General features: G+C 42.6%; 1 protein-coding gene and 1 long non-coding RNA gene across 9 annotated transcripts in view; one reads left to right on the forward strand and one right to left on the reverse strand.

Moving 5' to 3' along the window:
• Window positions 1-12855, reverse strand: part of wdr21 (WD repeat domain 21) — a 73205-nt gene that overhangs the window by 6567 nt on the left and 53783 nt on the right. For 7 of the 8 annotated variants that reach the window (XM_069917286.1, XM_069917291.1, XM_069917290.1 and 4 more), the window contains 4 exons: window positions 9616-9711; window positions 6112-6209; window positions 4116-4292; window positions 829-943 (listed from right to left, as the gene is read on the reverse strand). In XM_069917286.1, the coding sequence (XP_069773387.1) occupies window positions 829-943; window positions 4116-4292; window positions 6112-6209; window positions 9616-9711 (486 nt within the window). Of the gene's footprint in view, window positions 1-828; window positions 944-3901; window positions 4004-4115; window positions 4293-6111; window positions 6210-9615; window positions 9712-12855 lie in introns of those variants that run through there. The other variant, XR_011351454.1, reaches the window with a different exon arrangement.
• The window catches only part of LOC138753837 (uncharacterized), a 32621-nt gene continuing 25428 nt past the window's right edge, over window positions 5663-12855 (forward strand). Inside the window, exon 1 of the long non-coding RNA XR_011351455.1 lies at window positions 5663-8227. This is a non-coding gene — a long non-coding RNA (uncharacterized lncRNA). The remainder of the gene's footprint in view (window positions 8228-12855) is intronic.

The following is a 12855-nucleotide window of genomic DNA, read 5'->3' on the forward strand; positions in this document are numbered from 1 at the left end:
GTGAAAACTGCTCTGTTTTACATACAGGTGACCCTGAGGTTCCTGTTCCCTGTCACTCTAACTCTCAGTCCCACTCCGTCCTATGGGTCTATGGGCTTCTGTCCTGTTAGTGAGGCCTAACACAAGCTTGAGATGGGCAAACTGTAGCCTTCTGGAATCTGTATTGTATGACTTCTGGCTGTCCCAGCTCCATTTTATTTTTCTTTCTTCCCCTCTGGGAGAGGAGGACAAGCCCAGCCTGAACTGCAGGGCAAATCGTCCTGCTTTTCATTTCACAATTCCTTTATTATAGGGTGGCACAGTTTGCGAAGCGATTAGTGCAACACCTTTACAGCGCCAGTGAGTGGGACCAGACGGGGGGGGGGGGGGTGGGGGGGGGGGGGGGGGGGGCTTGAATTCCACGTTGTCTATAAGGAGTTTGCACGTTCTCCCTGAGTTTGTGCGGGTTTTCTCCAGGGGCTCTGGTTTCCTCCCGCCCTTCAAAACATACTTAGGGGTGTAGGTTAATTAGGAGTAAATTGGGCAGCACAGACTCCTGGGTTGAAATGGCCTGTTACTGTGCTGTATGTTTAAATTTCTCTCTCTACATTCTTACTCACTAATGAAATAGCCTTGTTTACAGCTGATCATCATGACCACCCTGGTTTTACCCTATCAAAGACAGCCTCCACCCACCCCACCCCCAACCTCAGTCTCTGCAGCTCGATCAATGATATTTTCCTCCTCCTCAGGTGTGATGAAGGGCCTTTGACTTGAAAAGTGATCTGTTCTCTCTGCACAGATGCTGTCTCAGGGTTTCCAGCATTTTTCATAATAAAAAGGACTTACCTGCTAAAAGAATTCCCACATCTTCGTTAATATGGATAGGGAGATGAGCATGCTTATTATGATGACCCTCATACTGCCTGACACACCTTGCAGTCCTCAAATCCCAAAGTTTAATCTGCGGATTGGGAGAGAAAGGAACACCACAACTTGTATTCATTTCATTCATGTGAAAAATGCACTACATTTTGGTGGTAAAACAGTTTCAGGGTTTTGACAGCCCAGTACCCATTTGATAAAGTCTTTTCATGGGGTGGAATCACTCCTCAACGTCTGATGGGATAGGGCCAGACACCCCAATGGGATGCTGGGAAATTGCAGAAAGAGTACCGGAGTTGTAATGAAGGTGTTGGACAAGGTCCCAACTGGCAGCCTAATTAAAAAAAACTAAATGCCTGTGGGACCCTGAAGAAATAGGAACATTGGGTCCATTGTGTGACAATGGCAACAAGAAAATTACTAAGAAATTTGCATGTGCTATGAAAAATAGCCATGCAGTTACTCTCCACAGAGAAACAGCACAGAAACAGGCCCTTCAGCCCAAAATGTCCATACTAACCACCTCAGCCAGGATTCATCCCATTTTAAAAATTCCACATTCTCTTCCACTCTGACTGTGTCCCCCTCACCCACACGCTCAAGACAATTTCCACCAGTCAACTGACCTAACAATCTCTGCTTCTTGGAAGGTGGGAGAAAACCTTGGTGGGGGGGGGGGGGGAAGGGGGCAGGGAGAGTGTCCAAACTCCTCGCAAACATAGCCAAGGTGAACCTGGGTCCCTGGCACGGTGAGGAATCAGCTCTGCAACCTGAAGTCAGGATGTCAATTATAGACCAGGGAGATAAATCTTTGAACTGAAAGTCAAACAGGGTTCAGTACAAAAGTCCATTTGTAAGGGAGACTTGGCAAGAAGATGTGGAAATAAATGGCCAGCTATTGAGAAACCTAGAGGACCTTGGACAGGAGTTATGCCAATAACATAGGCTTTTATTAGCAAGAACGTGGCAGTGTTAGTCATCTACGAGGCTACTCCCAATCTGAGCTGAGAGCAGTGGACAGGAACACTTATGTGCAAGCAAAGGAGCTACTTCCCCCTAGTCAGCTTATTAGCACCAGTCCTCCATACCAGCTACCAGAGAGCAACTACATACTAGGTACATGCATGCAATACCAGGGATCACCACAGAGAGCAGGACCACACACCCCTAATGGAGGGCACAGGTAAAACGATATTTTCTGAGGGAGGGACTAAAAGAACAGTGCACTTATAACTGAACACAATGCTGATTAGGCACACAGGCAGCTGCAGGTAATAGACCTGCCCTGATGCATTGGAGGGTTTTATCCACAGGGATCTGGAACTGGGGCTTAGAATCTGAACCTTTAAGGCATTTACAAAGGACTTGTCCATGTACTTAGGATGAGGAACAACCAGAGCTAGGAATGGGAGAGCTCATCTGTGGCCAAACAGCTAAACTTAAAACCAAGCACAAAGCCAGCACAATGTGCTGAGGTGGATATTGTACTGTAGATCCTGCCTGTGGATTCAGAATTAAGTCGGCACATGACAGCCCAGGAATACACTGACCTGCCAAAATAAGGAACCCATGAATGATCCAAATCATTTCTCTCATAATAGTGACCCAATTTGATAATCTTGAAGGAATATTAATCAGCATAGAAAACCATCTAATCATTAATCTTTTTCAGCCTATGGGTTTGTACATAACATTCAAATCACCTTTATATTTTAGTTAAAACAGCATTTAATATGTAGGTAGTTAAAGTTATGAGAGTGTTATCTAAAAATAAACACTCTCAGGATGCGCTCACACAGTCCTTGTTTGACACCTCCTGCTGATGCCAGGGCAGAGATTGGTCACTTGCCGAGTTTGGCTGGATTGACTCTTAATGTTCTGCATGGAACATACAAAGCTCCAATGCCTTGCAGGCTTCCACCCTCCAAAACCAATGTAGTCATGGAGTTCTACAGCACGACTGGTCTTTTTGACCCAACCTGCTGACCAAGCCCACCCCATTTGACCTAACTCCCTCCAAACCTTTTCTACCCATATGGCTTTTGAACATTTCAATTGTGTCACCTCTACCAATTCCTCTGGCATTCCATATACCCACCACCCTCTGTGTGAAGAAGGTGCTCCTCAAGTCCCTTAAAAATTAAGGCCTACACCCAGTCCTGTTCAGTTCATTGCATTGTCATTTCTGGTGGAAGGTCGATGATGAGGCAGCTGAAAATGGGTGGGCCCTGAGGAACTCACAACAATGTTCTGGGTCTTTTACCTCCAACGGCCACAACCATGGAGTCTTGGGACAGGGTCCTGACCCAAAATGATATCTGACCGCCTACCCACAGATGCTGCTTGACCCACTGAGTCCTTCCAGCATCTCAGCATTTGCTCAAGAGTCCACCGTCTGCAGTTTTTGTGTTTTTCTCGTCACAACAATCTTCTTTTGTAATAATTGTCTCCAAGCCATTAAATTGCTTGCCTCCATACCCCACTTGTTGACTCCCAATGGTTGTACTCTGGCCTCTTATGAAGAACAGTAAACCACAGGAATAAGCCCTTTGGTCTGTGTCTGTGCTGAACACAATTCTCAAATCAAACTAAATCTCTGCTGCTTGCACCTGATAGATATCCCTCCATCACCTTCATATTCATGTGTCTATCTCAAAGCCTCTTCACCACTGCAATTGTATGTTTCAACCACTAATCCAGGCACTTTGCACACTGTAAAATAATTGCCCCGCACATCTCCCTTATACTTCCACCTCATCTTAAACACATATGACATTTTGTGCCGGGGAAAAGACTGTGACTGTTAATGCCTCTCAAGATTTTATTTACCTCTATCAGGTTGCCTCTCAGCCTCCTGTGCTCCAAAGAAAACAACCCCAAGTTTGGCCTAGAACCCATAGCCTCTAAACTACTGTAGCTAATGCGCAGGTAAATGCCTTCTGCATTCTCTCCAAAGTCTCCACATCTTTCCTGTAATGGGGACGATCAGAAACGCACATTTGATTCCAAATTTGATGCAAAGGGCAGTCACTCTCACCTTGCCTCTGAGAACATCTCCTTTGGCCCAAGGACTGGAGCTAACAGCTTACCAGTGAACAAGCTATTGGTAAGTGCCAAGAGGAGCAATCCCTCTTGTAACCTAGTGAGATGAATAAACAGGTTTAACTGTGACAGAAGAAGATGCGAGAAACAATGCAAGGAAATGCACACCACATCTTGCACCTCTGCCGGGAATGCATGTGGGAGCTTACCTTCCCAATCATGTCTGCAGCCATCAGATAATTTTCATCTTGCAGGAGTCGGACAGAAGTCACAGTAGAGTTATGGAAGAATCTTGAACATTTCCAGCCCTGTCCTTTCTTTGCTCGCTGTCTGATGTCTATGCTGAAAATCTCCCCGTTCCGACAACCATTGTACAACACCGGGACCTGCACAGACACTCCATGTTATGATTTCTGTTTATCACAGCAATAAGATTGGATCTGTCAGGAATGCTATTTACTCTGTGTGGTTGACTGTTGACCATTACATCCTGGCACGCGCATCAAGAGTAAAGGAGAATGCTTATTGCATGAAATAACAAGCCCTACAGTTTCTCAAAGTATGTACTTTCCTCTAAGACGTTATCATATGCTCACATGTTATAGTACAGAAACAGAATGTTGGGAATACTCAGCAAGCCAGGCTGCATCTGTGCAAAGAAGGAGAGTTAATGATTTACATTGAGGATACTTCACATTATAGTCATCTTTATGTTGACAAATGGCAACCAATTAATAATGCATTCTTGTTTTAGTGAAGGACGCACACACAAGCGCTTTGGAAAAATTATGACCTCCTATTGAGCAATGTGTCATTCAAACCCACATCTACAACTTACAAGTCTGAGTGTGCCAATGTCCGAAAGATTCACTGAACACTGCCCAGTGCTGTGGAAGACTGCCTGCCAGCCTACCACCCAGGACTCAGCAAGCTCTCTTTTTACTTGGCTCTACCCCATCCCAGTTAGTATTTTAGTCAGGATCAAAAATGGGCAACAGTGGTGAGGTCAGATCTGTCTCTTTAACGCTCCTAACTGTTTTGTTCCCTGAAAACAGACCTGGAAGAACACAGAAGATTCACATTTCCCAGAGACCCATTATCCAAAACTAGTCCGGGGCAAAAGGGTAGCTGTCAGAGGGAAATGTGTACAATTGTTGCAGGAAAGGAATTAACATTCAGTAGCCAAAAAGAAATGTCATGACTCACATCCCAGATATACACAGTCATCTGATTGTTTTCTTCTCTGGTCCAGATGCAATGAGTCAAAGGACCCATTATCAGCTTCTCAGGAAAGTCAGGCCTGGCAATAATGTGTCCCTACCAGTGTTAACTGGATCCCCACAAAAGAGCAGTAAGCAGATAAATCCAAAGCAATCCAGTCAAGCTTAAAGACAGTTTCTTGCCAGCTGCCACCAGGCTCCTGAAAGAAGCCACTACAATGCACTCATACTGCCTTTGAACAGCTGTATGAACGTTAGGGGTGATCTGTTACCCTGCTTATATCAGGTGTTATGTTACAAATGGGTCACGTCTCCAGAATGGAGGACCATCGCCTTCCCAAGATCGTGTTATATGGCGAGCTCTCCACTGGCCACCGTGACAGAGGTGCACCAAAGAAAAGGTACAAGGACTGCCTAAAGAAATCTCTTGGTGCCTGCCACATTGACCACCGCCAGTGGGCTGATAACGCCTCAAACCGTGCATCTTGGCGCCTCACAGTTTGGCGGGCAGCAACCTCCTTTGAAGAAGACCGCAGAGCCCACCTCACTGACAAAAGGCAAAGGAGGAAAAACCCAACACCCAACCCCAACCAACCAATTTTCCCCTGCAACCGCTGCAACCGTGTCTGCCTGTCCCGCATCGGACTTGTCAGCCACAAACGAGCCTGCAGCTGACGTGGACTTTTTACCCCCTCCATAAATCTTCATCCGCGAAGCCAAGCCAAAGATAAGATGTTACAAATAAACTTATACAAAACAAACACTCATCAAGAGGACAGTGCCCACCTTGGGAAAGCTGGAACATAAAAAGAGTCTGAATAAAACAAGGCCAGCCAGCATCAGCAAGTAAGCTAATGTTCTGAGGTGCTGACTTCATTAGATCTCATGCAAAATGCATCTAACTACACAGTTAGCCTGTCTTGGTTGTGGATGCCAGCTGGTTTTCTGGTAAAGGAAAGGCCCAACATTTTAAATTCTCACTTACCCTGCGAGCAAACTGCTGAGCAAGAACATCACTGCTCGTGCTGAATGTCTGTTTTTGTCCTGTCACTGCGTCCGTCACAAAGACACGGTGCAACAAACCTGGGAAAAGATAACACCTTTTTGAAAGTGGCCTGCCCAGTGAAGGTACTTCAGCCTCTCCTTCAGAACACCATCAATGAGAGGTGTGATTTCCACATTGGCCTCCAGCAATACACTGCAGACACCTACCGTTCTGTGTAAAAAAAACCTACCTCTGATGTCTCCACAAAACATTCCTACACTCACCTTAAACCCCTGGAATTACCCATTGGCCCCACTCTATCACTTATAATCTTATATGTCTCTATTAAGTCACCTCTCATACTCTGTTGCACCAAAGAGAAAAGCCCTTGCTTCAAAAGTTCCTTGTCACAAAAATGTATGCAATATACCAATTTTTGTCTGCTGTGAAGCAAACCAAAAGTTGCCATGAGCATTGCTCGCACCCCTCACAATAGGAGAAAGAGAAGCAAAATCAAATCCCTTCAGAGATAGTGTCTATGGATTCACCTCCAGTGCTCCCACAGCCTCTGCAGCTGCGCAAACCATGGGCAATCTCTGATATGATCAAGAAGCCTTCAGCGCTCAAGGCCCTTCCGGAGCCCATCTTGCCCTATCAAATCCCGATTCCCATATCTGATTCACATGAGCCCGTCTCTAGCAGCTCTCAGATTGTGGATCATTTAGAGCCTGTATGGAGCAATTGGCAGTAGAACCCCACGGACCAGCCTGTGTCTCTGCTCCCCGTTCTCCAGGGTCCACACCAGCGGCAGTGCTGCCATTACAGCAGCTTAGGCAGTGCTGCTTGCTTTTTTTTAAAGCTTGCACAACCTTTCTCTTAAATTTTTTTAATTTAGATGTACAGCATGATAATAGACCATTTCAGCCCACAAGCTCGTCCCTCCCAATGACCCCAATTTACCTACAACCCCAGTATGGTTTTGAATAGTAGGAGGAAACCAGAGCCCCCGGGAAAATCCACGCAGACAAAGGGAGAATGTACCAACTCTTTACACACAGCACGGGATTCAAACCCTGGTCCCAATCACTGGTGCTGTAACAGTGTTGCCCTGACTGCTATGCTAACCACGCTGCCCTAACACATACCTTATGCCATCTTAAGACATATTCTCCCAATCCAAACAGCATTTGGGTACATCTCCTTTGCACCCTCTTCAAAACTTCCACATCCTTCCTAAAATGAGGCAACCAGAACTGAACACAATAGTGCCACTGCTTTACAGTGCCATAGACACAATTCTGCTTTTCTCTCAACAGATGCTGCCTGACCTGCTGAGTGTTTCCAGTACATTATTTTCATTGGATATTTTTGTGTCCATACCTATCTGCTCTCACTCACCAACACACCAAAGAAGAGTGCTGTCCACAGGAGCATTAGGTCACACCTAACTCACTCATGCTTTTCAAATTTCTCTGGACCTCCTCACAGCAGTGGTCCAAGCATGGACCCCACATCTTGAATTCCAGCAGTGAGGCCAGAGTAACTGTCATTGACATCAAGGTGCCTCAGAAAAGGGTGTCAAAGAGAAGGTGTTCCAGTGGTTGGAGTCAGAACTCACACCTCATCCTAACCCCAGAACGTAGCTGGAGAATTTTCCTTGGTCCAATCATCTGAAGGTTAAGGTGGGGATGTTTTCTGAATACTGCACAAAGTTCATTCTTTTGCAGCTCCTCAACAGATGATGTGGCCCATTCCTGGACAGGTATTGGCTGGTGGGTGCCTAGTTACAGCTATCTCTATTAGTGAGTGTTACAGAGTTCTGCGTTGTGTATTGGCCTATGTGTTGCGTGGTTTTATGTTAAAAAGTGAGTTTACCTTAGAGAGTCAAGGTGAAGGTGGACTGCTGAGAAAGTGGGAGACGGACTGAGCATGTGCAGAAAATGATCTAAAAATTTCTGGACGGATGATAAACCACCACTGGGGGTGCTGTGGAGGGGAAGGAGGCCCAGAGCATGAGTCATGGTCTGGAGGACAGTTTAGAATGTTGGGATTTCAAAAAGGATGAACAATCAAAAGGCAGCCAGAAGGACCGGACCAAGCCATAGTTCCTCTCTCTGTAAGCCACACAAGACAACTTTGAATTTTGTACTCTCTCTCTCTCTCAAAGATCTTTTGGCTTCAGTTTACCAAACAAACTAAATTTTGTTTATGATCTTTGCTTCAGTTGAGATCGAAGTTTTTGTGAGTCTTGTGTGTTTTGTGTTTGTTTTGTGTCTAAATTTTTCTGTGGGCTGGTTGGAAATATAACTGAGACTTTAATTACATATGTTATATTTAGGCTGGGGAATTTATTAGTTTTACACTGTTATAGAAATTTGCATAGTAACCAGTGGGCATTGTTATAAAAGGGGGGATTTTGAAGTAAAGTTTGAAGGTGAATTTTTGTTAATAAAGTAATTGTTCATCTTTACCCCTGTGTGATATGCCTTCTTTGTGGTTGCTGGTTTGATATTGTAACTATGAGGGAGCCCAATCACCTACCTGTGGCAATCAATGTCATTACCATCACTGAATGGCACATCATCAATGCAATGGAATATTCTCCACTTGGACAGTTAATCAGTTCCATTCTTAAGCAGCTTAGCAGCACCCAGTACAAAACAGCCTCAACAATAACTATCACTGCACAGTAGCTCCACTATTCGTCACCTGCGTTACTCAAGCTGCTCCTACTGCACCTTTCACGCCTGTGACCTCCATCACCACAAAAAAAAGGCAGCAGAATAAAGGGAACACCATCACCAGCCTCTCCAGGCTACACTCCAATCCCAATCAGAAAATGGGATCATTGCTCCATCATCATCGAGTTCAACTCCTGGAGCTTTATGCCCTGGAAGGATGGCACCGGTTCAAAGGGATGGCCCACAACCTCTCTCACAGGGCATTTTAATGGGCAGTTAATGTTGGCCTTGCCAGTAGCCCAGATCCTGACAAGTACTGATAGAGACACACGAGAGAATGAAGATGGTGGAATCTGGAGCGAAAAACAATCTGCTGGAGGAGCTCGGATGGTCAAATCACTGATATTTGCCTGGTTTAAAGTTGGGACTGCACCACTTCTCCTGGAATTTTCCTGGATTAATCCCAACTATAAACCGGGAGTTTTCCTGGTAACAGAGTGATAATGTCACACAGCACAGAAGGGGTCCTTTTGCCAACTCATCCATGCTGACCAAGTTTGCATTTTTGGTTGGTTCCATGAGGCCCATATCTTTCTAAATCCAGTTTTTGGCTCAGTTATCTGAAACTGAATATATAGTCTGGAATGGTCACACTGATCCAATATTGAATAGAAAGGTTTTTTACATTTTAATTATTTTAATGGATATTAAAATGATCCCAGACGAAGATGATGCAGGCTCTTGCTACTCTGTGGTGTTACTCTTCCAATCAGAGATACAAATTTTGCTCCAACCTGGTGAGAGGATGATTCATTGACTCTACCTGAACTGAAGCACTTGTCAGCTTGTGGGTTGAAGCACCAGGCGCAAGTCCGGACTGTTGAGCTCTTAAAGTTGCACAGCATTCTGGGATGCTCCTCTGTAGATGCAATGGACACTGTGTGGGTTACACTGAAAAAGGTTTTCAAGACATTCTCAACTATTGCTGACTTTGCCTGCTTTGTGACATATTAGCAGAGTCTAATCATCCAAAACACTTTCTGAATTTAGTTTGTCGATCCTTGGTGTTCATAAATGCAAAGGACAATGGAAATGATTTCCAAACCATATCGGGGATGGAATTCATCCAATTGATTTGATCTCTTTTTTCCAATTCCACATCAAGACCCACAATGTCGGGAGGAGTCACGTGATGGAGTAGTGGCCGGACGGTGAACTCCAGCCCTCTCCAGAAAAGTCGGGAAAAACAAGAGAAAACACAAAGGCACAGAAATACAAGTTAATTAAAAGAGTGACCTTTGTGACATATAAAAAGCGAAATCTTTTCTGGGGGGGGCTGGGTGGGGGAAAAGAGCGGTCACTGCAAAATCAGTTGACGCTTGCGAGTGGATTCGCAAATCCAAATGGAGAGGGGAGATGTGGTTGTCCGACAAGGGATAAAGGGCAACTCAGGAGGGGAAGGGGAGATTGGGGATAAAGAAGATAGAAATAGGAGAATAAGGAAAATGTTGGATGTTGTAGGAATGTTGTCTGGTAAAGAGTTGAAAATAAGAAAACAGAAATGGAAAAGGAGGAAAGGTAATGATGGAAAAACGGAAAGAGAAGATAAACAAAATATAAAATGGCTACGCTGAACTATATGACTCTAAATATTAATGGAATACATAACCAAATTAAAAGGAAGAAACTACTAAATTTACTGAAAAAGGAAAAAATAGATATAGCATTTGTCCAAGAAACACACTTAACTGAATTGGAGCACAAGAAATTAAAGAGAGATTGGGTAGGACATGTAACAGCAGCATCGTATAATTCAAAAGCAAGAGGAGTGGCTATATTAATTAGCAAAAATGTGCCATTTAAAATAGAAGAGGAAATAATAGATCCAGCAGGGAGATATGTTATGATAAAATGTCAGATATATTCAGAGCTTTGGAATCTACTTAATATATATTCACCTAACGAAGAAGATCAAAAGTTTATGCAAGATATCTTTTTGAAGGTAGCTAATACGCAAGGGAACATACTAATAGGAGGATATTTCAATCTGAATTTGGATCCAAATATGGATAAAACGGGGAAAAAAATTAACAGGAAGAACAAAGTAACCAAATTTATAATTAAATCAATGCAAGAAATGAAACTTGTGGACATATGGAGGAAACAAAACCCAAAAGAAAAGGAATACTCATACTACTCGACTAGACATAAAACATACTCAAGGATAGACCTATTCCTGTTATCAGCCCACATTCAAGGGAGAGTTAGGAAAACGGAATATAAAGCTAGACTATTATCGGACCACTCACCCCTGTTATCGGCAATAGAGCTAGAGGACATCCCTCCAAGAATGTATAGATGGAGATTAAACCCCATGCTACTTAAAAGACAGGATTTTAGAGAATTTATTGAAAAACAATTAAAAATGTACTTTGAAGTAAATACGGAATCAGTGGAAGATAAGTTTATACTATGGGACGCAATGAAAGCATTCATTAGAGGGCAAATAATAAGTTATGCAACCAAGATGAAGAAGGACTATAACCAGGAAACAGAGCAGTTGGAAAGGGAAATAATAAACATAGAAAAAAAATTAGCAATAAAGGAAGATACAACCAAAAGAAGAGAATTGGCGGATAAAAAAATAAAATATGAAACATTACAAACATATAAGGTGGAGAAGAATATAATGAAGACAAAACAGAAATATTATGAACTAGGTGAAAAAACACACAAAATCTTAGCATGGCAGCTTAAGACAGAGCAAACTAAGAAAATGGTATTGGCAACAAGGAAAAAAGACAAACAAATTACATATAATCCAAAAGAAATTAAGGAAAACTTCAGAGAATTCTATGAACAATTATACCGAACCGAAAACGAAGGGAAAGAAGGGAAAATAGATGAATTTTTGACTAAAATTGAACTACCAAAACTACAAATAGAGGAACAAAATAAATTAACAGAACCATTTGGAACAGTAGAAATACAAGAGATAATAAAAAATTTACCAAATAATAAGACACCAGGAGAGGATGGATTCCCAATAGAATTCTACAAAACATTTAAAGACCTAATAATACCGCCCCTCCTGGATGTAATCAACCAGATTGATGAGACACAAAACTTACCAGATTCATGTAAAACAGCAATAATTACAGTGATACTAAAACAAGGGAAAGATCCACTCTCACCAGCGTCATATAGACCAATATCTCTGCTAAACACAGATTATAAGATAATAGCTAAACTATTAGCGAACAGATTAGCAGAACAGGTACCGAAAATGGTAAATTTAGACCAAACTGGATTTATCAAAAAAAGACGCACAACAGACAATATTTGTAAATTTATTAACTTAATTCATGCAGTAGAAGGAAATAAAGCACCGGCAGTAGCAGTTGCTTTAGACGCAGAAAAGGCCTTCGACAGAGTAGAATGGAATTACTTGTTCAAAGTATTGCAAAAATTCAGTTTACCGGAGAAGTATATTAATTGGATTAAAGCATTATATAAGGGACCGTTAGCGAAAGTGACAGTAAATGGACATGTATCAAAGCAATTTAACTTTTTTTTTTTTTTTTTTTAAATTTTTTATTTTTCACACCATAAATCACAATAGCCATGATATACACTTTTTCTTTTCCACACATTTACAGTGACTTTTTCTCCCTCCCCCCTCCCTCCTCCCAAGCCACCCCCCCATCCCCCCCCCCTCTCATCCATTTTAGTTATACAGTCTAGGTTGCATTAATTCAGTTAGACAATGTTGTCATTCAACAAAAATACACCAGAAATTCTACTGAGTCCATTCTTTTCTTCTCTTCTCCTTCCATCAACTTAGGTAATGTTTGTTCCCGGTAGGTTTTCGCTATTGTATTTAATGTAAGGCTCCCATACTTGTTCGAATATTTCAATATTATTTCTTAAACTATATGTTATTTTTTCTAATGGAATACATTTATTCATTTCTATATACCATTGTTGTATTTTCAAATTATCTTCCAATTTCCAGGTTGACATAATACATTTTTTTGCTACAGCTAGGGCTATCTTAACAAAT

This window comes from Narcine bancroftii, chromosome 2, assembly GCF_036971445.1.
Source record: "Narcine bancroftii isolate sNarBan1 chromosome 2, sNarBan1.hap1, whole genome shotgun sequence".
NCBI lineage: Eukaryota > Metazoa > Chordata > Chondrichthyes > Torpediniformes > Narcinidae > Narcine > Narcine bancroftii.